The 27035-nt window shown below is 41.4% G+C and overlaps 3 protein-coding genes across 3 annotated transcripts; 1 reads left to right on the forward strand and 2 right to left on the reverse strand.

Moving 5' to 3' along the window:
• Positions 1-1655: 1655 nt before the first annotated feature.
• On the reverse strand, positions 1656-22090 carry LOC128309549 (uncharacterized). Its single transcript, XM_053045971.1, has 23 exons — positions 21982-22090; positions 21515-21901; positions 21271-21434; positions 20922-21205; positions 20676-20838; positions 20489-20578; positions 20319-20422; positions 17764-18029; positions 17530-17693; positions 17146-17420; positions 16831-17080; positions 13465-13887; positions 13247-13382; positions 10239-10246; positions 9978-10160; positions 8754-8931; positions 8015-8398; positions 5163-5445; positions 4930-5095; positions 4530-4555; positions 2313-3183; positions 2096-2250; positions 1656-2013 (listed from the first exon to the last, which is right to left on the reverse strand). Exons 1-23 carry the CDS (start codon positions 22088-22090, stop codon positions 1656-1658), a joined length of 5427 nt encoding a protein of 1808 aa, XP_052901931.1.
• Positions 13227-14042, reverse strand: LOC128310555 (glutathione S-transferase 1-1-like). Its single transcript, XM_053047225.1, has 3 exons — positions 13953-14042; positions 13465-13887; positions 13227-13382 (listed from the first exon to the last, which is right to left on the reverse strand). Exons 1-3 carry the CDS (start codon positions 14040-14042, stop codon positions 13227-13229), a joined length of 669 nt encoding a protein of 222 aa, XP_052903185.1.
• On the forward strand, positions 14881-16653 carry LOC128310554 (gustatory receptor for sugar taste 64a-like). The gene is made up of 6 exons (XM_053047224.1): positions 14881-15298; positions 15369-15532; positions 15613-15896; positions 15967-16129; positions 16354-16443; positions 16519-16653. The coding sequence occupies exons 1-6, from the start codon at positions 14881-14883 to the stop codon at positions 16651-16653; spliced, it is 1254 nt and encodes a 417-aa protein (XP_052903184.1).
• Positions 22091-27035: the final 4945 nt, after the last annotated feature.

Raw genomic sequence — 27035 nt, forward strand, 5'->3', positions numbered from 1 at the left:
AGCAAAGCCACAGAGCCATTTACGTCCGGTTAATGCTCGCGCATAATACATTCTCGTACATGCACAGTTGAAGACTGCGGATGGAGCTGATAACTACGATGCTGTGTAGCCCATAAAGTAGTACAACTCCGCTTACCAACACTAAGACAATTTAGTGATTAAATTGTAATATTTGAAACTGATTGCTCGACAATTATGCACAAATACAAGTTAACAATTATTCTACTTTCCAAAAGGGATTAATAGTTTAAAGAAACGCTATTTTTAATCTCATTTCAGTTCATTGGAACTTATACTTTTTTACACCATCTCGACCTCGACATAGCAAAACACAAACTTGACCTATGTTGGGCATTTTTTTTTGGGGGAATTATACTCTCCCTAATAAACGCCATTCTATAACGGTTCGTCAATGGGCAATTTTCGTTCGCAACTCGACGCGTGAACGCCATCAGGTCAATTATTATCAAATTACCCCATATTTACGCGAACGCAATATTGAACGACGATGATACATTAGTGGTGCGTGCGACATAATTCATTTCCGATCGTGCAAAATTTTCCCAACGAAATTACGCTAAATTTAAACCGTAATACGAACGGCACCTTTCTGCTGCTCATTTCCATTTAATTAAATTTTCCGATTTCATTTCGCGCCCGGTGCTTGCGTTTCCCCGAAAGTATTGGTTGCAGAAAGCGGCTGTGCTTCAGTCTGGCCGCATTTCATCGTTTTCGGTCAGTGAACTAAATGTACCGCCTCCCTTCAGTAAATGAATCAACTTAGCATAAAGTTATCGGAGGAAAGATAAACGGTTATCCTTTGCTGTGTCTTTTTAATAATGCAAATAATCAGTCCTGCTTTCGTTTTTTTTTTCTATTTGCACTCTTTTGGTAGACATTTGCATCTCAGACGAGACAAGGCAGACGGTATAAAATATTGATTCGGACGATTGTTTATTAATGAAGCAGGACATGCTCGATTGGAGCATTTACAATCGATTACATTGAGCTCTTACACACACCTGCGAAGATTTGATAAGAATTTTCCAGGAAGGATGTGTTCGGGATGATTTCCAAAACACGTTTAGTTCAACGCACCCATACTTCAGCTGTTGTTTGAACGAAGAAAAAGGTCAATCAAACACAATTGGAGCACAGAGTTACAGAGTTCCAAGGCTTTTGATGTTCATGGTGTAGCAAAAAACAATAAACCAATTGTTCAAAAATAAAACTTAAATAGAATTACTGCAAAAATCTAAAGATCGTTCTGATGGTTGATGTATCGTGAGACATTCTGCGTATTACACTGACTGATGATTGAACGTGACTAAAACGACGAATTTTGTATGTGTAATGTTGCTCCGCTTCAAGGAGGCCACACACGGTCCGTTGAATTATAATTAATAAAGAGCAAATTATCCTGCCGTTTGCGTATGCTGGCGAGCTAAAATTTCTCATCAAAAGGATCAATCAAACCTGTACCAAGATTGAAGAGAAAAGAAACGAAATTAGAAAGTCATCCCGTACGGATATAATACACTCACACTCAACATTGAACGGTCACAGAACGACATCGAGCAAACTACGACAGCAAACAGCAACGTCCAAAGCAACCAAACCAACAACGGGCTTTGTACATCCAACCAGCGCACTCCCTACAGCGTGTCCATACGCTTAAGCTTACACAAATCCACATCCGAGACTTCGTCCTTGTGGAACTGTATCAGAACCAGCTCGTACGTAATGATCGCCCCGGTCACATTCAACACCAGCTTGCGGGTCATGCTGAAAAACTTCAGCCCGGTCAGGGCGACAGTATCGGTGGTGACTTCCTCGGCGAAACGTTTCGCTTCCAGACACCAACCATCGCGCGGTATCGTACGCAGCACCTCGATCGGACGCTTCGATTCGTCGTTTACCTCCGCAGCGAACATGGCAACCGCTAGCGTGCGCCCGATCAGAATAATCAAATTGAACCAAAAGTACACCGTGTGCACTAAGGTGGGTCGAGAACTGTGAAAATAAAACATTTGATTGGTAATGTAGCATCAGTGCGATCTTCTGCTGGATCAGTTAGCTTGTTAGATGCTCGTACTTCATGCTGTTGAGAATTTGAACGCAGATGAAAAACAGATTGTTCGAGATGGACAGCATTGTAATGGCGGAGATATGATCGTCCACTGTAGTCACAAGATCGCACACGTTCCGATACTTCTGCCGCTGTTCGCCCCAAAACTGCTCCGACATTTTCTGTACAAAATTAAAGCAACCTTTCAGTGGATGTATGTTTCCAGCATTTCGTTGGTAATTACCTCACGTTTGTGTAGAAACAGGTACGCATTGATACGCCGAAACGAGTGTGACAAACCCATGCTAACTACGATCACAAACAGATCCACATAGCTCCAGATGAAGTTGCAGATCACATTGAAGAACTTGGTCAAAAAGCCACGCAATGTCGAGTAAGCGAAATAGTAGTACACGAACGCAAAGTTTGATTTGAAGAACGCTTCATACGGATCATGCACTGCTGGGCAGTTGTTCGAGTAGTGTACTGCGGCCACGATCGATAGCAAATGTTCCGACAGTGAGAGCATCATCACTATAATAGAGCATAACTTTATCCGATACGCCAGAACAGCCCGCTCGGAGATGTCTTTTTGCGGAGGCAGTGAGTTATCGACTCTGGTCCACTTCATCATCAACGCTGGCCATCGTTGGGCGAGTCTTCCGAATCGATACATCGCGTACAGATTGTAGCAGTAAAAGAAGGCAGTTACCATCTTCTGGAAATGGTATCGTTTGCTGGCAAAGAAGTACACCGACATGGTGGCGAGAAAACTAATACCGAGCGCACAAAAGTATGCATACACTGCCCGGCCACTGGTGTACGAAAGACGCAGCTTACGGGGATCTTTCGCCAGAATTCCACGCACAGGCATGATGGAGAATAGCTGAGCCATCATCAGTACTCCGCGAATCGCCTCATGAAACGTTCCGTTAAACAGCCAATCATCACGACTTGCCCGGCGTGGTACCTTCGGCCAACGAAGCCAAGCAGCACACCATCTTTTCAGATGTGTATGCCAGGTTGGTTGTATCAGTGGCTTAGTGTCGTGATTTTCCATCGCCGCGAAACCCATCTTATTCCGCTTCTCACATACCAACTCATCGATTTGAAGGCTGAAAGTTAAACAAAAAATGCACAATAATTTCCAAAACCTAATACTTCGACAAAGTTAGTTTGGTTTTTACCTTATCACATTATTTCTTCGAAGTAGAAGTTTGTTTTCCAAAAGCTTCAGAGCCATTCTGCACCTCAACTGTAAAGCCTAGCCAAACCACTAATGTCCAGGTTACGAACGTTTGTTGTTTTCATCCTGCACATAGGATAAATAAATAATAAGCTATTTTTTACCCTACAAAGCGAACCATGGTCTAATCTAGTGCTTAAACAGCATTTTGACCATGTTCGCATGTCCAGCTTCATCGTGATAACGAAATCAGAACGGATGATTAGAGTAAATGCTTCATCATTAAGACACGAAATGAAATTGTGTTTATACCCCTAGCTGATCATAAACTATATGCTTATGCAAACAACGGAAGGATGAAATCACTGATTGTATATATGTAGTAGTATGTACTACTTCATACGAGTTTTCATGGGCTCAAGAGGAATGTTCGACAAGCCCATGCTACAGAATGTGCTAGTTTGAAAGTTTATGGGACTCGTTCACAAAAGTAATTGTCGCTATCCGGCGTGAGGTGTCTTTCTGCACTATTTTAGACATTGTTTGTGAATTTTGTTTCTTTTCATCTCCAACATTAAGGAAGATGGATAATGCACAGAACGATTTGAACATTGAAAGCGATTTGAGCGGAACTGAGGATTTAATTTATAAATAAAATCGAACACAGTCTTTCATTACCATGTTTTGTTTCGATTAGGATTAATATGTGGATTTGATATTTATATTTTTAAAACAAATTCCATTGAGTATCTAAACTATTTAAGTTCAGCTTCGTGAATCACTAAAGTTTCTTAACTAAGCAGGAAAAATAAAGCACGTGTTTCGGAACTAATAAACTTATCCTTACTTCCTACGTTCAGTAAAGCATTTTGGGTTAAAAGAACCTGCAGGATAAGATGTACTTAAGTGGACGACTAAAATGCGATTGAGTTTCAGGAACACCGCTGTCAGTTCGCATTATTCACTTGCATTTTTTTCATCACCCTTGACCTAACCCATCACATTTTGCCAACAAAAAATAATACATACAAAGAACTATGCGTAGCACTCTATTTATTTTTCTCACACGACCTTTAACAACATCCTTAGTGATGTCAGTGTTTCATTTGCACACATTCCCAATGCCGATAACTCACCCCAGTTTTGGCCCAGTAAATTTTCTAGCTTTACCGTACAAACCCACTGTAACTGGACACACATTCGTAGGCGGATCACGTACAGGGATTATCGTCACCATTTTTGGCTTCCGCTTCGTTAACCTGCGTCAAAACTAACTCGTACGTTACGACAGTGGCTGCGATCTGTGGAAGAGAGAAATGGAAGCGAATCGGAAACCGAGAATTTGGACTCAGAAAAATGGTCCCGATCGTTACGAAAGAAGTTGAGCGGTAGAGACCGTTCCCAAAATGATTGGTAAAAACATGCCTTCAGAATGAGTTTTCGTGTCAAATGGAAAAACCCATAGCCGGTCAATGCAACCGAGTCATGCTCGACCTGCCGATGGAACCGCTGAACCTGCAACGAGCCGTATGAGAAATGTGTGGATGGCGTTACGGTAACACTTTCTTTTCCAAACGGACAAATGGGTAGCATAAGAAAACAGCTTCAAAGTGTTTGTAGTGACAGATGTAAAAATGTTATTTTTTTTATAGAAAATAAATAAAACATCAACTACCTCGTCAATGGAAGTGTACCCATCCGGTAGGTTGTAAAACAGAGCACGAGTCCGACAGTACTCGTCATGGATGGCCGAACCGTACAATGACACGGCCACAATGCGGCCAATGAGATGAGATAGCGAGTACCAGAAGTAGGTAGTAACGATGAGTGATGAATTTTGCCTAGTGAAAGGAAAACAAAATCGTTCAGACTACAGAGAACACTTTGCTCGTTCTTGCGCAACCTTACTGAAAAACGTTCACCAACTGAACGCAGATGAAGAATAGATTGCTTGAGTAGGAGATTACGATGAACGCTCCTATATGACCATTAACGTCACGTGTCAAGCCTATAACGCGACGATAGTGGACAAACTGTTCCTTCCAGAATGATGTTCGATGGTACAACTTCGCTGAGCCTTCGATTACGCCGTTCACATGCGCTAGGTTTGTCCGTAAACCTATACTTATGGTTATCAAAAACAGATCCACATAGTTCCAGTACATCGTTAGCAGAGAAGTGATCGTTTGTGCTAGAAATCCAATGTATGGATCGTACGGAATGAAGGAAAACATTTCGGGAAACGCTTGTTTGTAGTGGGCCTCCAGCAGGTTTGGGATCGGACATCGGTAGGCACGGTGAAGTCCAGCCGGTTTGGAAAGCACATGTTCAACGAGTCCACTTGCCAGTAATGCGGTTGTAATCAGTACGATCTGACGCGCATTTTGGCGGTATGATGCGCTCAGGTTTGGCTGATCAGGTAACGATTGTTCCAACTGCAGCCAACGCGACATGAGTTGCGGCCAGTTTCGCGCCAAAACACAAAAGTTTATCGATATCAGTAGGTTTATTGTAAAGAACCACCACGACACTGGAATGGAAATGGTAAAGCGTAACAGTATTCCAGTACAGTAAAGAGTCCTTATTCCACAATGTACGTCACGCACTTATCTTCGCAAACTCAACGCCATTGTGCCAGAAGGTGGCGAATGAGAAGCCCGCCATTACAAACGCACCCACTTCCACGATCAGTACGTACAGCATTCGTAACGATAGCAAACGCCATTGAAGACACCAGCAGTGACCACTCCATACACCATCGACAGGAAATAGACCAAAAACTTGGCCCACGATCAATACCGGTCTCACAGCGCGGCAGAAATGATCGCCACTGCTGCCAAACCGTGTGCGGTTGGGACGGTAAAAGTCTCCTAGAACCGGTCAAACACAATCTCCGTTAGTTGGGATATGAAAGAAGAAAACTATTTATATTTTCACATGTAATTTTGTTTACTAAATTCAACTAACTATCAAAAATGTGCAACGTTTTCGATAGCAATTGCGTGGAGCGTCCTCGTTCCGTAGAACATTCTTGAATTGGATGTATCTTTTGTACCACCATCATCAACGTACCTAGCAACTTGCACTATCGGTGAACACAGTGAGCCAGATGCATTTAAATAAATACTCAACTGGTAGAAAATATGCGAATCATGTATGAATGTACATTATTTAGCTTGATTAAACACTCCTGATTAACCAGCAAACAGACAGGAAAAGGACACTTGTCAATGTGATAATAAACTGATCAGAAATGGCGTGAATGCGAAATATTTCTGTTCATCGTTTACTACAAAATAATTTCAGCATTTTAAAAAGTTAAGCATTAAAAAAATGGAATAGTTCTTAAAACACTTAATTCTTACACTGAATATAAATTGTAAACATTGCACTGTTTAAAGCCATACTTGTCACAACGGTCATAGCTTTTGCTATACACAACTTTTCTAAGTTCAATATACACTTATTGTTCTGAGAAATAGATTTTTTTAAAGAAAACATAACTAAAAAAGAAACAGATTTTTAAGGCATCGTAGTGCATGTTTTATTTATCTGTTGATGAGATCAACATCAGCTTATTTATTAAATGATGTACACACGTATCTCTTACACTTGCTACATGTTATTAATGTACTAAGATAACATACCTTTGACCGGTTCCAATAGATGTCGATTATTTAAAAACGCTTCTAACCTAGGATCAAATCTTGATTGCAAAGTAACTCTCTATGGCTATTCAGTCAACAACGAATCAAGAGCATCAAGTTTTTCGTTATTACTTAACAGAAATTTCATTTCCTTCATAAATTAAAGTGTTATTTTAAATACTGTCTGAAAATCCCTAAAAATCTGGCATTGTTTTGTCCGCGATTCGAAAGAAATAAATATTATTACATGATTTTGTTTTCATTAACAACTGTTTAATAACATTCCGATTTTAAAACTTCATTCTTTTTTTTTATTTCTTCAAGAACAGCCAGGCCGTATTGCTTAAAACTTCATTCCAATGAAATTGAATTAAAACATGGTTGACTGAACCTACAAATACCTGCTGTTAGTAATTTTATTAACGTTAATAGCTTTCCCATACAGTATAGTAGCTTGTGCGTACAGAGATAATATAGCTTGCTCAATAAAGGACTTTTCCGGCTTCACAAAAATTTCTCTTCTCCTCCGAAGAATTAACTTCCTTCAGCATGACCAACTCGTACGTGATTAACGTTCCTGCCATCTGTCGACGTCAGAAAACGATTAGTAATAGCTTATCAATAGATCAATAGATCAATAGAGAATTTAAACCAATACATACCGCAAGTATAACGCTACGGTTTAGGAAGAAAAATCCATATCCCGAAAGACAGTTTTTACTAGACAAAAGTTCTTGCGTGAAGCGTTGCACCTGAAATGGTTTGATATGTTATTGAGAATGTGAAAACGTTCTCCCATCTATAGAAAATGGTCCCATCTATACACACATCTATATTCCAGCAGCTCATCGGTGTCGAACGTAATACATCGAGCGGTCTCAGCGATGCTACGTGTATGTTGGAAGCGATCAGCAACATAGCCAACGTACGGAAAATTAAGAAAGCTAGCGAAAATTTAAAGTACACCTCGGATAGTAGAGAGGCGGAAAATCTGTTATAAGCAAAGCAGTGTATAAGTACCCAATCAATCTCTAGGTAAGCTTTGTAATTTTACTTACTGGAAAGAGTTAAACATCTGGTAAAAAATAAAATACAAATCGGAAGCAGTCGTACAGATGATGATCGGTGCCATTATGCCCTCCATGTACGCGACCAGGTTAGAAATTCTTCCATAGTCCAGCCGTAACTGCTGCCAGATCGTACCCATCACGTGACGGCCTTTGTAACGGACTGCATGACAATAAAACTGCTCGTACCGGCGTGCCAACCCAAGTGCCACGAAGATTATAAACAAATCTAGAAACGTCCATACGTACAGGAATATCTTGTGCGTTAGTTCGAGTAGCAGCACAGCCGGTAAGCTGTACGGTAGGTAATGGAAGAACTTGGGATGTTCACGCTCGTAGAACAGCGTCCAGAAGGGTGTACTATTGTCACAGCGTTTGTAGTACTGAAGATTCGTGTAGTAAACCGAGGCGACATGTAAAGCATCTTCGACTGAGAGGATGAAATGGGAATGATAAAACTAGCCACTTTCAAGCGTACTCCAATCATCCAGATAAATAAAGACCTTACCAAAGGCAAGCACAAGCATCGTAATGCCTATAACTGCAATGACACGTTTCAAACTCCAAAATTTGCGTTCAGCATATGGTGGATGTAGGAAGGTTTCTTCCAAGCTGCGCCATTTCTCCATGATCTTTCTCCAGCGTGACGCTACTACAAGTAACGCGAATGCTCCACACAGGTTTAATACGTAGTAAATGATGTTAGCTTGTGCGAAACGAGAGAAGGAAAAGGGGAGCATAGAGTACTACATCTTGAAGCCATTACTTTCAGTGACTTTACTTACATATTTCCGACGTTCCCAAGGTGCCCACATTGACGCTGTAATAAATGTGCGCTATCAGTGTGGCCAGGCCCGAGACGAAGAAGTATAGGCTGTAAATAGTGCCGGGCCCGTACCAACGAAACCGAATATCATGCACCGTTGGTCCGAACAATCCGCTCAGCGGAAACAGTGAAAAAAGCTGCGAAATCAGCAGAAACGGCCTCACCGCTCGATGGAAGTCATCTATCTCCAGTGCCTCCATGGTTGCACGATTTGCATCAGTGTCCTAATTACCACCATGTATCATCCTGCAAACGTACTTTTAGCCACTATCCTTGCTGAACCAAGTGATCCTTTCTTGCTAGAGGTATCCGTTAAAGGTTGCGGTCGAATGAACGATATCGCTAGCAATCAAGCATTCAAGTTCACCTGCAACTCTCACCCCGAAGGTGCAAACGATTAATAAGCCGATGGAAAGTAAACGTGCGAAAGCTAGCAGGTGCTGTTTACGATTCTTCGCTTGGAATCACGCGATAATATGTGCAACTGGTTCAAAAGTATGAGCAGTCCGTTGATGAGTCGGGGATTTTTTTCACCTGGTCGAGCAACACCAGCTCGTACGTCACTAATGTTCCTGCCATCTGAAACAATGTACAGGCTGTGTTTGTAAGATAAGTTGGTCTTTGTGTCGCGTGCTGCACAATGTACTAAGCGATAAATATATGATCAAATGCATGCTATCACAATATCGTTAAGCTCACCGCAAGAATTAGTTGACGCTTTAGAAAGAAAAACTGCTTCCCGGATAATACGTTTTCACCGGACGAAACTTCATCCGTAAGCCGTTGCAACTGGTGAGAAAAAAAAATGGATTGTTATACATTCAAACTCCTGACAATACGACAAATCACGTTTACTCACATCGATGCCCCAATTTTTGGATGGAACATTTCTCAGCAATTGGAGCGGACTAGTGGACGCAACGTACACTCCAGACCCTACGTAAAGCATTACGATTGTGCGAAACATAAGCAGCAACAGCGAGTACCAAAAGTACACATAGTTTGCAATTGCTCGGCGGCGTCTAGAATATTCGTTTTTGCGTTAGTACTACTCCACAACACTCACCAAGATCAGCTTGTTCGCTTACTGGAACCCATTAAAGAGCTGTGTTGCGATGAAATACATATCGTTCGCACAGGCCAGTAAAATTAAATGTCCAAATCGAGTGTCCAGTTCGTTTACCAGCTCCGAAACGGCTACATAGTCCATGCGCAGCTCGTGCCAAAAGTTTGTCGGACATGTTATGCCCTGGACAGCCATCAAGCGCTTAAAGATCTGTTCGTACCGAAACTGCGCGCCGTAACAGAAGGAGATGATGAAGATGTCCAGATACGTCCAAGTGTACCGCATACAACGATTAATCCACTGCATGCGAAGGATCGTCATTACTTTCCCCAGTCGAAAACGACGGAATGGTTACAATTTAACTACTGCCTTACTTACCTCCGTAACTGCAATTGTAAACCAATTGAATGGAAGCCAGTGAAAAATGTGAGGATGCTCGCGTAAGTAGAAATTCTGCCACACGGTTACATTTGTCCGGTTGCAGGTCACTATCTGCACGATGTTACTCTCGTACGCAGAGTAATAGTTCAACCAATCCTCCACCAGTGCGAGTGCAAAGATAGCAAACCCTGCAAACCGTATCTTCCACACCAGGTTGAATTTGCCCTTGCTTTGTGCCCGGTAGTGATCACGCAAAAACGATCGCTCACAGGTGGCAAACGCACCCAGTATTGACTGCCATTGGATTGCAATGAAAAAGAACAACCATGCCGATAGGTATACTACCACCATGTAAATACAGTTGGCTGTGGACGGGAAAAGATGAATATGAGAGAGAGAGGGAAAAACACAACACATCCTTTGTGGTCGCGTCCTACACACCAAAGTAGGAAATGTTCAATCCTTTCCTAATGTACCACCGGATGGAGAGAATGCAGTAAATGCCGGTCAGCACTAGATACAGCAGTGAGTATACGCAACGAAAGCTCTTCATCTTAAAGCGGGCCGAGCGGAAGTTTGCATTGAATATATTCACCACCGGGAGTAGCGTAATAGATTGGCCTAACAGCAGCACTTTAAAGCGAAAGTAAGAAACAAAAACACGTTACAATGCAATAGTTGCATCATGCTGTGAGCACAGTGGAAAGTTGATGCATTTTTCGTTCGGTTTACCCGGTGCAACAGCGTGATGAAACGATCCTACGCCCGCACGAGTGTTTTGACGGCCCAAACTTTGGCAATTTCCACGCCAGTCATTGCTTCTTCGCTTGTGATTCGTCTCGATGCTCATTGTGGTATTTCTAGGCCTGCAGTAGATTTTTTTTTCTCTCTACATCTACACTACTCCTGCAGTTAATGTTGCTACATTTAACCAATAACAAGGAATGCGAATGCGAAGCTAAAACTGCAACTGGACAATGACACTAGCGTTCTCACGATGTTAATAACGAAAATGCGTGACCATTGATTGAGCTGTGACTCGTAACGAGCCTGTAACGACTCTCATGGTGTAAACATGTCGATAAATTTTGTTGCAAAAAGATCATTAATACTATGGTCATGTCTTGACAACTAACATAATTCGTTCACAGGTGTAAGATTGGAAAAGGTCAATCGTTTAACTGGATGCCAAATGTAACTCTACACAAAAATAATAAACTATTCCAGTTGAACGAACAGAAAGGTTTTGTAATTATATCACTTAGAACTCCATTATTGAATTTGGCTTCAATAAAAAAATAAAATGCCTAAATGCATAAAAATCACATTTCATTCTTATTTGTGTTTTTTTCTTTATTAGCACAATAACCCTTAATGTCTAACCCTGTCATTTCTTGCTTTCCTTTTCATTTCAGCGTATGGTCAAGATCGGATTTTGAAACGGTCCTGTTGTATGCAACCGTTGATGCTATCTGTTTCTACAATTTCTTCACGCTTTCAACCTTGTCTCTTCCTTTTTTTATTTCCATTTCTCCCCTTGTACTACCCGTTGTATATTTCTTCAGTTCATTAATTCTTTTCTTGTTGTTCCTTATTAATAATCCCTCCTAATGTATTATGTGATGTTCGCCATTGATTGATCTATGTCCAATGTAATATTTTTAGTTTAGTTTTCCTTGTTATTATTATTTTGAAGTTTAGTTTTAATAATCCTATATTTAGCATTAATGGCAGTTATTTGTAGTTTTGAAATAAATAAATAGATTCCCCTCAGTTCTGCTATCAATGTACAATACAACACTTGTATACCTCACCTATTTAAATGAAAAGGAAAATCCCTCCTCTCCATACTTACAATAATGATCGGCCCCTTCGGATAATTCTGCTGGAGTTTTATGTGTTTCGACATTACATGGTTCTATTACCTTCCTCTTCTATGTTTGAGGCATTATCTTTTTGTCTTTACCACTTTGAGAATGCTAATGTTGATCGTAGGTCTCTCCGTACACTGACCATAACATCATCCTCAACTACTAGTCTTTGATTTTAGTATCTTTCACAACTTGTAATGTTCATTAATTTTACAGTATTTCAATTTATTATTATGCATTTAGTGTTCTACGGTCTTTTCATTTTCTATTGCGTTAACCGTCTTCGTCAATGTATTCTGTTTATATTTTATATTTGTTTGTTTGTAATTTCTGTAGACGAATGATTTCGAAACAATTTTAACTGTGCCTTTGCTTCATTAGTCTGTAGACAGTAATTTGATAAGTCGATATAATCCTCTCTCTTGTTGGCGTAACATCCAACTAGGTCATATGCGTAAAATTTCTGGCTTACTAGACTTATTTTACCACGTAGCCGGATAGTCAGTTCTTCCTATGGAGGATTGGTCCGGTCCGTTCGTGTAAAGATCGGCGCCGCTACCATCATGCTATCGGGCCGCCGCTAGGTGAATATAACTACAGATAATTTTGAGTTGGCAGATGGATGACACTCTCAACTTTAGTTGCGGTTAGTTAAAGATATATCGAACATTTTTAATGCAAAATTGCAACGGAAATCAATCAGTTGAACAAATTTGGTATTTTGGTTGGTATTGGTACAAATGGTATTTTGGAAAAACAAAAATGTAAGCTTCAAATTATCAAGCCGAATTGGAACTTCTTGGAGTGCAAAAATCCATTCCGGCAATAGGACTTCCCTACTTACGTGTGCTTTAAACTTCATGCGTGAAGATAATCGTCACCGAACCCTTAGTAAACTGTAACTGTAACATGTCTCACAACTACAACATACGCCAACCTTTATTCGCGCCAATCGCACCAGAAACACACATGTCATAGTAAATCTTTAACAACACCCGCTTCTTATCTTGCCTGCATCAACACACAAGACGTCAGTAGCAGACCGACATTTTATCATTATCTTGCACATTCTGCGACACTCCGGTATTAGTGGTATTTTCTTGGAAGAGTGACACTAGTTTAATGGTTCCAAACCGGGCGGATACTTGGAGCGTAGGAACTCGCCAACCTGGCGGGATGCTTCCTGATCATCATGGTAGCCCTTCAACTGCTGGCAGCTTTCATACCAAGCGTTTAGTCGCTTGTACTTCGTTAGGTCCAAACCACAGTGCTGGAAGAATGAATGGTAAAGCCAGTTTGATATTTGAATTACACCACCTTGAATTTTACAAACTTAAACGATCCATGCTTACCACAGCCGAAGCAATCGCCGGAAGCAATGACAAATCCGCGATGGTTAGATTCTCACCCGCGAAGTAATCATTACGGATTAGATAATTCTCCAAGTCGTTAAACGCTTTTTCGGCGTTAGTTTTCATCTCGTCCGAGATTTCCGTAGCCGCACCGGAAAACAATGCGCCAATAGTACCGAAAAACTTCGGATAGAACGATCCCAAATCGTGATGCAGCACCCGATTGATTAGGGCCTTTTCCTTGGGAATGTTTGGATAGAGTGTGTGCCCGGGACGGTACGCATCAATCAGGTACGACAGAATGGCACGTGATTCGCCCAGATAGAATCCATTATCGTCCAACGTTGGGATGGTATGTTCCGGATTCATGCGCATGAACTCCTCGGTGCGCGTTTCACCGGCGAATGTGTTAACCTCCTTCAGCTGGAAACACAAGTTGCTTCACTTATCGATCGACAGTAAACTCATTACAACGCAGGCACACTTACATTAACCGTCAATCCAAGCTCCTTAATCAGTAACAAAACCGACCGGGCTGGTGGGCTCATGGGAAAATAGTACAAAGTAGGAGCCGGCATGTTGAAATAATACTTAGAACCGAACCACGACCACTATCCTTCCCGTGCAAGCGTCAAATTATCGAACTGTACGCCACAGACTGAACACACCACGGTTTGTCCACGGATGGATTTGGAATGCAGCCATTTGCCGGTGCACGATAAAGCTAAAACAGTTGGGTCATAGATAAGAAACGCTTCAACATCAGTCGCACTGTTTCTCGCTACATTTTCAGCGTTAGGCCCGATAAGTGATATGTTTTCCCTTTGCCTGTGAACGATGATTAGAGCATTGATTATGCTTGTCAGTGGCGCTAGGTTCTGCTATCTTTCCCCTTGAAATGCGGCCACAGAATACTTCACTTATCGAACGCTAGATTGAGAAGTGTCGGTTTGCGCTTTGAGTTTTAACGTTTCATATCTTAACACTCAACCTATAACCAGTTACAGCGTTTACTATCAAAAGCATTTTTGTATTTATTTTAAATGCGCCTACAGTTATGCAATTTTTTTACAGATATGGTTGACTATGAAGCTAACAATTCAAAACAATAACACATATTTATCTTTAAAACATCGCTGATTAGTCGTCAAACACATCTGACATGAAGGAGAACCATTTCATAATCATGCTATATGTTAATATACCATGGGACCACAATTCATCAGCGCCCTGCATGGTTACAATCTCTACCATGTCTCGTTCATACTTTTTGTCGTTACAGTTCCAACCATTGCCTAGAGGTAAATCGAGTGCAATTAATTACTTTCGCACAAAGCGGCCTACACACAAACCGCTGCATTTATCGAAAGGACACTCAGCAGTTCAACGGTGACACTCGGAACGGTCGAAAGTGCAATGAATTTTCACAACACCATCCGACCGATACTGATCATATTTTTGCTATTTGGGCAATTTCCGCTCTACGGTGTCCTTTCCCGTAAACCAATTCAGTGGCATTTTCGCTGGTGCTCATTCCAGACAGTGCTCTGTTTGGTGCTAGTGTTTGTAGGGTTTTTCCTGTGTTTCATTGAGTATGATCGCCTGATAGTGATTGGTGTCAATGCGGATAACATTATTGGACCACTGTTCTATGTGGATGTGATTATTATTCTGTTGCTGCTACTGCGTGTAGCAACCCGTTGGTCGTCATTGGTACCGAAATGGGAACAGGTGGAAGCGATGGAAGTGATGCAGTACAATGCACGACAACAGGACACACGATCCACCCGCCGAATCCGTGCAGTGGCGTTGCTTCTGCTAGTCATGGGATTTGGTATGGGACAACGTGATATCAAAAATGCCACCAAGTTGTCAGCTGACGAGTTACTTACTGGATATTTCAGCTGAGCATATGTTTTCGGTTGGGAAAACTGTATACGCAAGAGTGGATGAAGGACGCATCTGTAACTGGGATTACAGTAACCTGCCCGAGTACTACGCTTTACGAACGTACGGATTCTTCTTCCGCCATGTACCTTACAACTTTCCAGCGTTTATATTTCTGGAAGTAAAATCAATACATTCGCTCGTAACTCGTAAATACACCATCTATCATACCATCTGTTATCACTTTTCCTTGTTTTCCAGTACGCAAATACGGCCCTTACTATGGCCTGGACCGTCCAAGATGTGTTGATAATCATGATCAGCGACTCCATCGCTGGTTACTTCGGACGGCTGAATGCTAGAATTAAGTTCTACAGCACTGTGCAGGTAATTGCTAGGGAAAAATTCTGGAGCGAAATTCACTCCGACTACGTGATGGTTTGCGAGCTGCTGGAACATGTCATGAGCATATGTTCACCCTTGCTAGTGATTTCTTGTGGCACCAATCTGTACTTAATCTGCTACCAGTTGTTTCATCTTGTAGAGTAAGTCTTGATGTACTGCAGCGTGCTTGTTTCTAAAGTAATTTTGTTTCTTTTTTCATTTTTGTCTTAGATTGCAAAAGTTTTTTATCATGACTGTGTTTACCTATTACTCATTACTTGTCGTAATATTGCGAACCCTTTTGACTTTGCATTACTGTTCAGCCGTACATGAAGTTGCGCGTAAACCGCTGAAATTGTGCCGTCGACTCCCGACGACTAGCTGGTGTGGTGAGGTAAGCAGTTTGTAATGCAAATTGCATACATTCAGGCGCACTACTTGATAGCCGAATCCGCCCCAATGTATGCAATTGGCATGACATAATTATCGTTCTGCTGATATTCGAAATTTTCTACTACCAATTTTCCAAGCAGTTTAAACATAATGCAATATAACATATTTTTCAAAAATACGACAATGCCGTAATAATATAAATTAAATAAATAAAACATTTTTCAGCTCGAAAGATTTTATACCTTCATTCGCAAAAGCTCGATAGCGATCAGTGCGATGGGACTGTTTCGACTCACCAAGAAAACAATGCTAACGGTAGGTTATAGTGAAATATGTCTAAAAAAATTGTTTTATTAAAAGTTACAATTACGGTTTCCTTCCACCAAAAAGATGCTTGGTTCGGTCATTACCTATGAACTGGTTATGCTGCATTTTGCTCAGAGAACCGCCAATCAGGGCATTGTACGAGAATGTTCTACCGATGAATTTATGTTCGAGCCAAAAACACAAAGCCAAGACAACTAACCGTGTCGAGCATCAGTCAATATAGCCACATGGTATTTCATCTCCGACACCTTGCGAGGAACGATGGAATCGTAGCAACACCAGCTCATATGTTAGCATAGAACCAGCCATCTGTCGAAATAGCGTATGGGATGTTGAATAACTCAAAACCATGGTTCACACGTACGGCATACTTACGGTAAGAAATATTTTACGTGTAATATTGAAAAACCCCATACCGGAGATGGCCACACCGGCACCGGAGCAAATACGCAATATTTCCAACTCATCATTGTAGTGCTCACTGCGTATCTTTTGCACGAGCTTGTGCGTTCGTGTCGACTTTTCGTCCACTTCTGCCGCGTACCAAAGCTTCACCGTGGTACGCATTATCAGGAAGGAAAACGAATAGCGAAAGTACCAGTCATTGATGTCGTACGGTTTATCCCTGCAATGAAGCAAATCCATGATCGTTTGGATTAGAGAAGCTGATTAACACTCCCTCATACATACTCCACCGTATTGAGCGTCTGCAGACAAAGAAAGTACATATCGTTGGCACAGGAAACGATCACCAGCGGACCGACGATCCTATTCGTTCGCTCGACCAGCTCCATCAGTCCGACGAAGTGTGTCCTCATTTCACCCCAGAATGCTTCGGAGCGGTTTTGCAGATTATTGTCGATTCGCTTATTTAACTGCTCAAAGCGGCACGTTATACCGGTTGCAATCAGCATGATGAACAGATCCGCAAACGTCCAGACGAATGTTAACGAAATAGTCGTATACTGGAGAAGAAAAATGACAGATTCTAAATGATGCAGGTATTGTAAAAAGCGCCTTAAAGTATGCAATTCTACTGGCGTAACTGCCCTTTTTACCTATGGAAATGCTCACCAGTAAATATATAGTTACGAGATGATGGTATGGAACGGATTGGTATACCGATTGAAAGGTCAATGAGCCGTACAGTTTAAGTGGATGAGTCACATTATACCGGCAGGATAAACTCTCTTGATACACGTTGTATGCCTGGTTGATCACGTAGGTGACATGTTCCACTAGAAAAACGCAAACGCAAAAAACGCTGTTATCTGAATAATATCTGGAACATTTACATGGCATTCTTACCCAAGGCGGACACAAAGATGCACACCGCCACTCCGATCACCCTTCGCCGCAGATTAATGGCACCGTACGGGCGCGCAAAGAACAACTCCTCACGTTGGGCCCAAAAACTCATAAACTTACGCCAAACTATCGCTAACCGAACGAACAGCAGACTCAATAGTGTGCATATAGCGAAAAAGATCGGTTCAGCAATGTTCATCGCATTGATGCCTACGCGATTCAGTCGTATCAGCGCAGCGGTCATGATAAACAACCCACCAACAATGCTAAGGGCGCTCAGCACGATATAGGGTGAAAAATAGTTAAACCGAAACTCATCTGGATCCGGTACGATAATGTTGGATAACGGAAATACACCAAATATTCGTGCCCAGCGAAGAACTTTGCGTTCATTGTAAAAAAAGAAAGCAAAACAAAAAAAGGTCAATAAATGGCCCGTGTTGTTTAGTATCATTTCGAACAAGCTTACCAGATGCGATGGCCAGATAGAATCGTTCCTTCCGATCATCGATTTCTTCCGCGGGCCGGACGAAAGTAACGTTTCCCCGTTTCCGCAACCAGTGCCACCTGGAACGATTCTGTTGCTTGCCGATGTTGCGAACCGGTCCCGGTGGCAAACGAAACCCGAAACCAACCTCAATCATCGAGCGCCGAACGCGGCGCTTCAGGGGTTCCTCACCGGCACAATGAACGCGATCGAATGATAAATCACGCTCGCTGGATCAGCTTCCATCTAAGGGTAGTTACCTTGCTGCTCAGCGGTTTTTCGACAGGATAAGCTTTCAAGGACGTGGTGTCAAAGTGACCACCGTAGATTGTTTTGAATCAGGACTATCGCCAGCACCTAATAATCTAATGACGTTACGGCACGCTATAAAGTGCACTCGATTGACGGTCGAGTGGTTTTGTTGTGGCTTTTACTAGTTGAGTCACATAATACAAATTAATCATTGCGATTTGTTTACACGCCACCAAGCAAATGATACGAAGGCGGTATGATAGTTGCTGTAATTGATAGTTGCACCTGTCTAAATTGAATGAACAACAAAATGTTATGTTACCGCAGACATGAAACTTCAAGCACGATAAATTAGTGTTTGTTGTTTTCCAGTCAAATAAATAGAATAAATGTACTCCCTGTTATTTTGAGTGTCCTTAAATTTAATGTCATTTAATTTGATTAAATTAAATTAATGAACAGGAGCAAAATTTATTGTAATTATTGCCGCCTTTTATTTGCAAGTCGTTGAAAAATCGATTGGATATGTTCCAGATTTATTGGTAATTTCATAAACAATTACATATCCATAAAACTGCAGCCAAATCAATCAAATGCAATGCAATCCTTACACGAGAATTGTTTTGCAAAACCAGGGCAAATTTTTTTTCAGTTTTCGCCTTCAACATCAATGGTCAGCATTAGCTCTTCTAAGCAAAAATGGTTTCCAATCAGATAATTGCATGTCAATTTAAATTAAGAAAATGAATGCTCCTTCATCGAATGCACAAGACTCACCTATCCACTCTCTCCACATGAAGAATACCTGAACTGCAAAAATGATATGATCTACTAGTTTAAAACTCTTCGTTTCATTATTCACTTGACTTTTCTGTCCTATAGAATATAGTTGGTTGTGTGCCATGAATACTAGAAATATTTGGAAAATCATCCCACTTTGCGTAAAAAAGTCTCTCTCTTCCAAAAATTGGTCAGCGAATATTATAGTTCGAAACCCCAATTTCTTAAACATTCACACAGTTTTTCTTATGTGATTCGTAGCAATATTTTTGTTTATAACAATTGTTTAATGAAATCACCATCCCTGGTGGTAAATGCAATCACCTCACCAGCAGTCAAGTGTCCAACGTTCGAACGCTTCAAGGTCCACGGCACCCCATTGCGGTGTAAATGTCATCGGCTTTGGATGGAGTCAAATTCGAATCCGCGTGAAATAACTTGGTGGCTGAACTTTGCCACTCTGAAATCCGACTCACCGCCAACCTGAATGAAGAAGCTTCGGTAGATTTATTAACGATTGAAGTACGAACCAAAGTAAGTACCCACCGGTCGTCCCGTCTTGAGCAGCGGCATTGAATCACCGTGGCAAAGAAGTTATCCGACGTACAAAACCGGACCGATACGTTGCTAAAGACGGTTCACTGCTGCACCACTTCAACAACAGGACCGTGATGCGTTCGTTTAGAATATAGTTGAAAACTTTTTCTTCAGTAAACATTCGTAAAGGTGGGTAGGTACGCTTGCTCAACTATTTGCTGTTATTTTTGTGTGGCTCTATAGAAGCAAAAGAAGTGATGCCGTAACCAATCACAACTTTGTCGTTGAGAATGTCTTGATTTGAGTGAAAAAAAAATAGCTAAACCGGTTCAATCCAGCTAAGACCACCGTGTGTACGAATGAAAGAGATACAAGACAAGTTTGATATGAGTACATCTCTTCAAACTGATGATAATGAGCTTGATGTAACGAATCGATGAAAGCGCTTTTCAAACACCCAATGCTGTCTCGTAATATTTTATTTAATTAATTTCAAAACTTTTCATAGTCGAACTTGGCGCACAGTGGAATATGCCCCTGGCTTTCAGATTCTTCGTCGAACTTCAGCATGACCAACTCGTACGTCACAATTGTTCCAGCCATCTGAAAAAAAGAAACCAAACTTTGTACAGATACTTACTACCTCACAGATGCGACACGGTCCCTTACCGAAAATAGTAGTTGACGTGTGAGACTGAAAAACCCCATGCCCGAGAGGGCTACCTTTTCGCTCTTCAACTGTGTAGAGAAGCGTTCAAGCTATTTCATGAAATTAACCAAAGTAGCATAGAATTATTTACCACCTTTACCTTTAGCAAAGTAATTTGTGAAAAAAAACTCTATTATCCTCACTCACCTCAACGCACCAGCCGACGTTGGGAATTTTCATAATTATTTCCAACGGTTTTTTCGCACAATCGTGTATGTGTGCGGCGGACAGGAACACGATTATGGTACGCATGATCAGAAATGCCAACGAAAACCCATAGTAAGCATTCTCGATCGTGTTAGCCAGCTTTCTAATCGGAGTGATCGCACAACATTGAACATGTAAAACAGTAAAAATCTTAATTTTTAATAACCAGACTTTCAGTAAACTTACTTGGAGACGTAAAGGATCTGAAGGCAGATGTAGTACAGGTTAGTAGCGCAGGAGATCAACATCGTCCACGAGATAACGTGATCGACATCGTCCAGCAGTTCACACACCGACACGTAGTTCGTGCGGACGCGAATCCAAAAGTCTTCACCCGGTATCAGGATCCCATCGGACAGTACCTTCAGGTGATTGTTGATCTGTTGGAATCGTGTCGCCAAACCGATGCTGATCATAATGATGAAGATGTCCTGATAGTTCCAATAGATTGTCAGCGCGGAAGATACATACTGTGGACGGGATAGGACGCTGTTACGCATGACTTCTGATTGCATACCCTACAGGCGCATTTTACCGTGAAGAACACCGCACTCAAGTGATGATACGGGAAGTGTAAATAAACGTTCGCAAACCGACGCAATGAATAGTGTTGGTAGTAGTTCGCCACAGTCCAGTTACAGTACCGTACTTCGAAAATCTGATTGTGCACAGTACTTACTATAGATAGACAATGTTCCACTGGAGAGGAGAGCAAAACCGGGAAATATTACGAACAGTCGAATTCGGCGCCACAATTCACTATGCAGGCACCAGCTTACCAGCGGCCAGGAACACTAAGGTAAACGAAACGACACACAATCGTTTCCGCAGGCTCCATCCAACCATCTGGTAGGGTGCACGGTTAAACGTTGCATCCACCTCGTCCCATTTAGCCGCCACCGTTCGCCATTTGGTGGCCAAATTCAGGAAGAGTACATTAATCAAAGAAGCGTCGAGAAAAAAAATGAAACCACTAACGTTCTTTGCATTGATGCCGATCGTCTTAAGACGACGGTACTCAAGGTATGCCTGCATCAAGGCAGTCACCACGACGGTAAGATTGACCAAAACGCGCAACGAGAACCACTTCAGACGGAACTTCATCGGATCGCTTGCTATGATACCGTAGATGGGAAAAATGCCAAACACTTGTCCAAGTATTATAACTAGGAATATATAAAGTAAAAGCAAGTAGAGAAAAAGATTTATTCAAAACAATTATTACCGAGTCGAATTACAGACTTACAGGGTCGAATGCCGCGCTGAAAAGTGTCCCGATCATCGTCAACCATCGTAGACCGGAACCTTTGACGCACTTTCTGCTGCAGAGTGAATCCTTTCGCGGCGAGCGTCATTGCGGTTATGCTAGACAACCGTTCTCCCTGCACTTGTCACCGAAGCTGCTAGCGTACAAGCGCATGTTTTCCTTATGGAATGCAATCACACACGCTGGGGTTAAATAATTAAATTATGAGCGTGTCCTGCATGAGATGGCAAATGGTCGTTAGCTTGTGCGGTAACGTTGTTTACAACTTTCAATTTCCCTAAGTCGATAAAACCGAAACGTGTGGGGGACAAATCGCTGGTTGGCACTATTGCGAGGTCAATCCACCAACGGTTCTGTAGTGAATGATGTGTTTCTGAGAACGATGGCAAGGGAAATCTTTTACAATTGTTTTCTAGCTCGCGGTGTGCACAAACGGGTTAATTCGCTAATGACTCAAACAGCATTAAAACTTCCATTCAAGCTAACGTCCACAAACGTAATTAAAACTTCCATTCCAGTGTTCACGTGCACAGACAGGGGTGTTTTTTTAACTCCGTCACTCCGCCGTTCCAAACGACCAAACCACCCGAATCGCAAGGATACGCGAAGTGAAAATTGGGAAAAATAAAATAAGTGTTAGCAGAAATTGTTCGTTGCCGTCTCCATCGCAGGGAAAGTGGATGCTGAACGCAACCTTTGTGGTAACAATAGAAGAATTCCATATTTTTGTAAATTTGATTTATAGAAACATCTCTAGAACTATCCTTATCAAGCATATCGAATGAAAACCCCGCATCACAAGAATAGTCAAAAGAAAACTACATTGAGGTAGGTTTATAATATCGACCAGCCTGTTGCGATATTTTTAATAAGCTATACCTCCTACCACAATTATGTACAACCATTAGACTGAAATTGTTGTTCATTAATTACATCACCACACTTATGCATGGCAATAGATCTCAATAATAATACAGTTTTTTTACTTCCAGGAATTGTTTACATCTTCTAGTTATTCCATATATTTGATGGATGGTGAGATCATTTAACGAATGTAGCGTCCCACACCACTTGCTTTGTTTATCAAAATTCATTCAGACATTATCCAAACAAACTGTTTCTTCTTGCCGTACTTGGTGCTTGGAAGACTTAAGAGAGCTTTAAAATTTTGTTTCTAATAAATTACGAGCTGGGCGCGGCCCGGTGGTGCGTGATAAAATAAATCGATACGACTTGGCCGTTCGACACTTGATTTTTGACGACATTCGAGATTTGAGACTCTCGATTATCGGGCTCACATTAAATGCCAATGCAATAACGCACACTCCCGCAAACACACCGATCATCGTTCCTCAGAACATTGTTGCATCTTTTGACCTCCTACCGGTTAATAGTACCATTAAACAAACGAATTTATATTCCCATCCACATTTCTCGCCATTCATCATGTGCATGGTGTAATTATGTCCTTGTAACGACAGAAACTGCTGCACCCAACTACATTCATCAAAGCGGACGTTAAACACCGGTAATCCATGACAGGCAATTAGCTTAAGAGGTTAAGTAAACATTATCTCCCACATAGCTCCACAGCGAAATCACACATCACGTGCTTATCAGCGATTATGGTAATAGAGCTTTTAGAATACTACCGCACGGAGCGATGCGTACAGGTGTGCACTGATAACAAAATCTGTGAAAAACTCCGAGTAAAATTGTGCCAGCAAAAACCGACGGCAAATTAGATGATTCATTTTACTTTTTCACTGCTTATCGTAAGAGTTTGCATAATTTTATGATGTATCACTTATTTTAATATCGTTTTTAGCAGAACCAATCACTTAAATCCATCGTAATGACCATTTCGCATCGTACTCGCACCTCGCACCTAGTGGAAGTAGTATCTACGCAAACCTTCACATCAATAACCGGATAATCAATCAGTTGCTACACCCTGCCGTCCTCCATTTCCAACGAACAAGAGACACACACACCGAAAAGCTCAAGTTTCAAGATGAGATTGTCTCGGAGGGATATGCTGCTACAATCGCTTCATGTCGTTAGCTTCAAGGAACACTTCGTAAGCATTTATTTCCTGCTCAACCCCTGGACGCTAGTGTCGCATTATCGCTTACATGTGGACCTCCCCGTTGGACACGCAGAAAGCAGCATCCACAGGAGGCAAAGGTTAACATTTGTTACGTTTGTATCTCGGTGCTGCTGCATAGTTCCCCGGTGAATTTGACTCCACGCGAGTTGTGGTGAATCTGTGCGCTGAAGCAACAGCAAACACTTAACACACGCTCGGGAGAACTTTGCGAAACGGCAAAATGCTTCTGTCATTTTTTTTTTTCGGTGAAGGGAAAGGATTTATGAGAGTGGTTCTTAAGATTTGTAGTTTGTAAATTGTCCAACACAGAACTGCTGCCTGTCGAACATCTTTGCGACCGGGCGGGGTGGAGTTGCAAAATAAAAACGTCAAACATCCAAGCAAAGTTGCCATTTTCAGCGTCAGATGCACACTTTCCCAACGGAAGGACACGGTTGCATCAAACCTTCTGTAAACGTGTGTCCGCACGGTTCCATCGTTACGTGCCTAGAACAGTGAACAACTTTGGTACGACCAAATGAAAACGATGAAAATGCGTCATCATAATGCAACAAAATTTCGTACACTTTGAAAATTGAGCTTTTCGCAACGAAATACAATGTTGTAAAGATGCTTCAACAAATGGACACATTTTTGCGACTGTGAAACAAGTGCCCAGCTCTTGGTTCAAGGCGCATTTGATTAAGCTTTTGCTCGAGTTCGAATGAAAAGGTACTCTAACTGTCCGAGATGTCGGTGCATTTCACAAAATGATATAAAAATTATCAAAGTTTCGTAACTTACATTGCAACATTTTCTGAATCCATTGAATAATTTTTCACCTAAACCAAGAACAAATACAAATATAAAGAATTTTCACCAGAGAACTCAATTCTTTCTGTTTTAACGTTACATTGTTGGTCACTTTTATATTCCTGAATCCTCTAACATGCAGCATAACTTTTGCTATCACTTTTCCTCAACCACAGCTCTACTCAACTGAGAGGCATACTGGACGGCCTGTCCTATTGTTTTCCTTCTTTTGGTGCAGCGCAAATCCCGTTCCATCGATCGATTGATATGTCAATAAAAGCGTCATATTGCAACACATTGTCCAGGAATGGTTGTAATCTGCATATGGATGCTGAAGATATTTTCCCCACCCCTTCGTGCAACGGGTAAAGTTTCCATTGGACCGCATTTGATTGCATCCGATCTCACACTCTGGATATCGATGCATATCGCAGAACCACCCCCGAGGGCGAACACAAAGCAGTAACAATACTACGGATCAACTACTCCACCCGGCTACCGTTACATTTCAAATTTGTTTCAAGTTTTTAGAGTGAAAAAAATGACTCTGGAAATCTATTCGTTGAATAAAAAAATCTTCAATCTTCATCTCCATCGTTTTAAGCAAAATTCAAGCAAATCCTCTGTATGTTTGCCCATTTTCCCTTTATTATTGCAAATTTCTTTTCATTGACTAAAAATTTTCTCCAATGAATTGCAAATTTCCTCCGAATGGTTGAAATGTTCCCTCACAAGATTCGAAGCCCCGTAAGTTAAGTGGTGCAATATATTGCTACTACTAGGACGTGTGAATGTGCTCCCAGAGCAAGGAAGCAGAAATTCTACTCGTGCCCAAGCAACCGCTTGATATGATAAATGCGGTTCTTATGATAAATAAAACAAAAAATACAATTGATGTACCATAAAATGTGCATCAAACAAAATAAAAACTCTTGCATGGTGCGTTTCTGTTCACAACAGGAAACAGCTGTGGTGGAAACGCAGCCATGATGCGAGACCGTTTCCCTCATCCCCTCCTGACCGCTTCCTTTCACACCCCATCTATGGGCTCAACAATCCTGCCGTTGAGCCCAACATGAGTCAATCTTTTTCGTGCCAGCTTCGGCAAACTTGGGTGAGTGTCACGAATCACGAAACACGTGCTTGTGAGTGACGCTGGTTTACGAGTGTGAGCGACACTGGCACAGTAGTTTTGCTGGGGACATAATAACAACAAATGGAGAGAAACATCTGCCTTAAAACTGGTTTGTTTTCATTACTGCTGTATGCCTTCATGTGTTTTGAATGTGTTGCTAATAGATCAGTCTTGCCTAAGCTGAAAAAGCTCAACAATTTTTAAACGATTCTCGCGAAGAACAGTAATATCTGTAAATATAAGTACTACTGAATTTTTAGTGTTACATTTAATTTATTTAACTGTATGAGTAGAGTTTTTATAATCGGGGATAAGATCGAAAACGAAGAAACTTAATTCGTTAAAAACACTAACAAGTAACAAGCTAACTACAGCTGATTATCCAAAAGCCTAAACCAAAACCTAGATGGTCTAATAATACTCCAGACAATTAATTTGTTGCTGAAATAAACCGCCGTGTTCAATGTGTGTTATATTATTATTAAGAAAGAAATCTAGGCAAAGTTAAATAAAAATTCGTTTCTAATAAATGTAAGCGTATAAAATATTTTTTGAATTCTGAAGCTGTATACACTGCGACACTTGCCAAAGCTACCATGCAGATAACCGAAAGCTTCGTTGGGGCTTTCTTCAGTGAGAGTGATGCTTAAAAGATGAGCATCAATATGCCCCCACCAAGCGGAAACATGCGACATTCATTCCCCCCCTTTTCCATTCCAATTGAATATCACAGGGCGGCCATAACCGACCCATCCGTGCGATAGTCATCTTCATTCAGCTTCCACCTCTCCATACCAAATCGTAGTAGTGCACGTGTGTAATCCTCGGTCGTAAAGTCGTTGGGGCTATTTAAGCTATGTCCGGACGGACGCGCATGCTTAGTCGGTCTTCACAATTGCAGCTGATCGTGCGGAAGGTGGCACCCGGTACGAGGATAAACCAACTCTGCACACGTGCAGAGTAGCAGGATTCATGAACGGACTGTATGCGTATGTG

Source organism: Anopheles moucheti, chromosome 2, assembly GCF_943734755.1.
Source record: "Anopheles moucheti chromosome 2, idAnoMoucSN_F20_07, whole genome shotgun sequence".
NCBI lineage: Eukaryota > Metazoa > Arthropoda > Insecta > Diptera > Culicidae > Anopheles > Anopheles moucheti.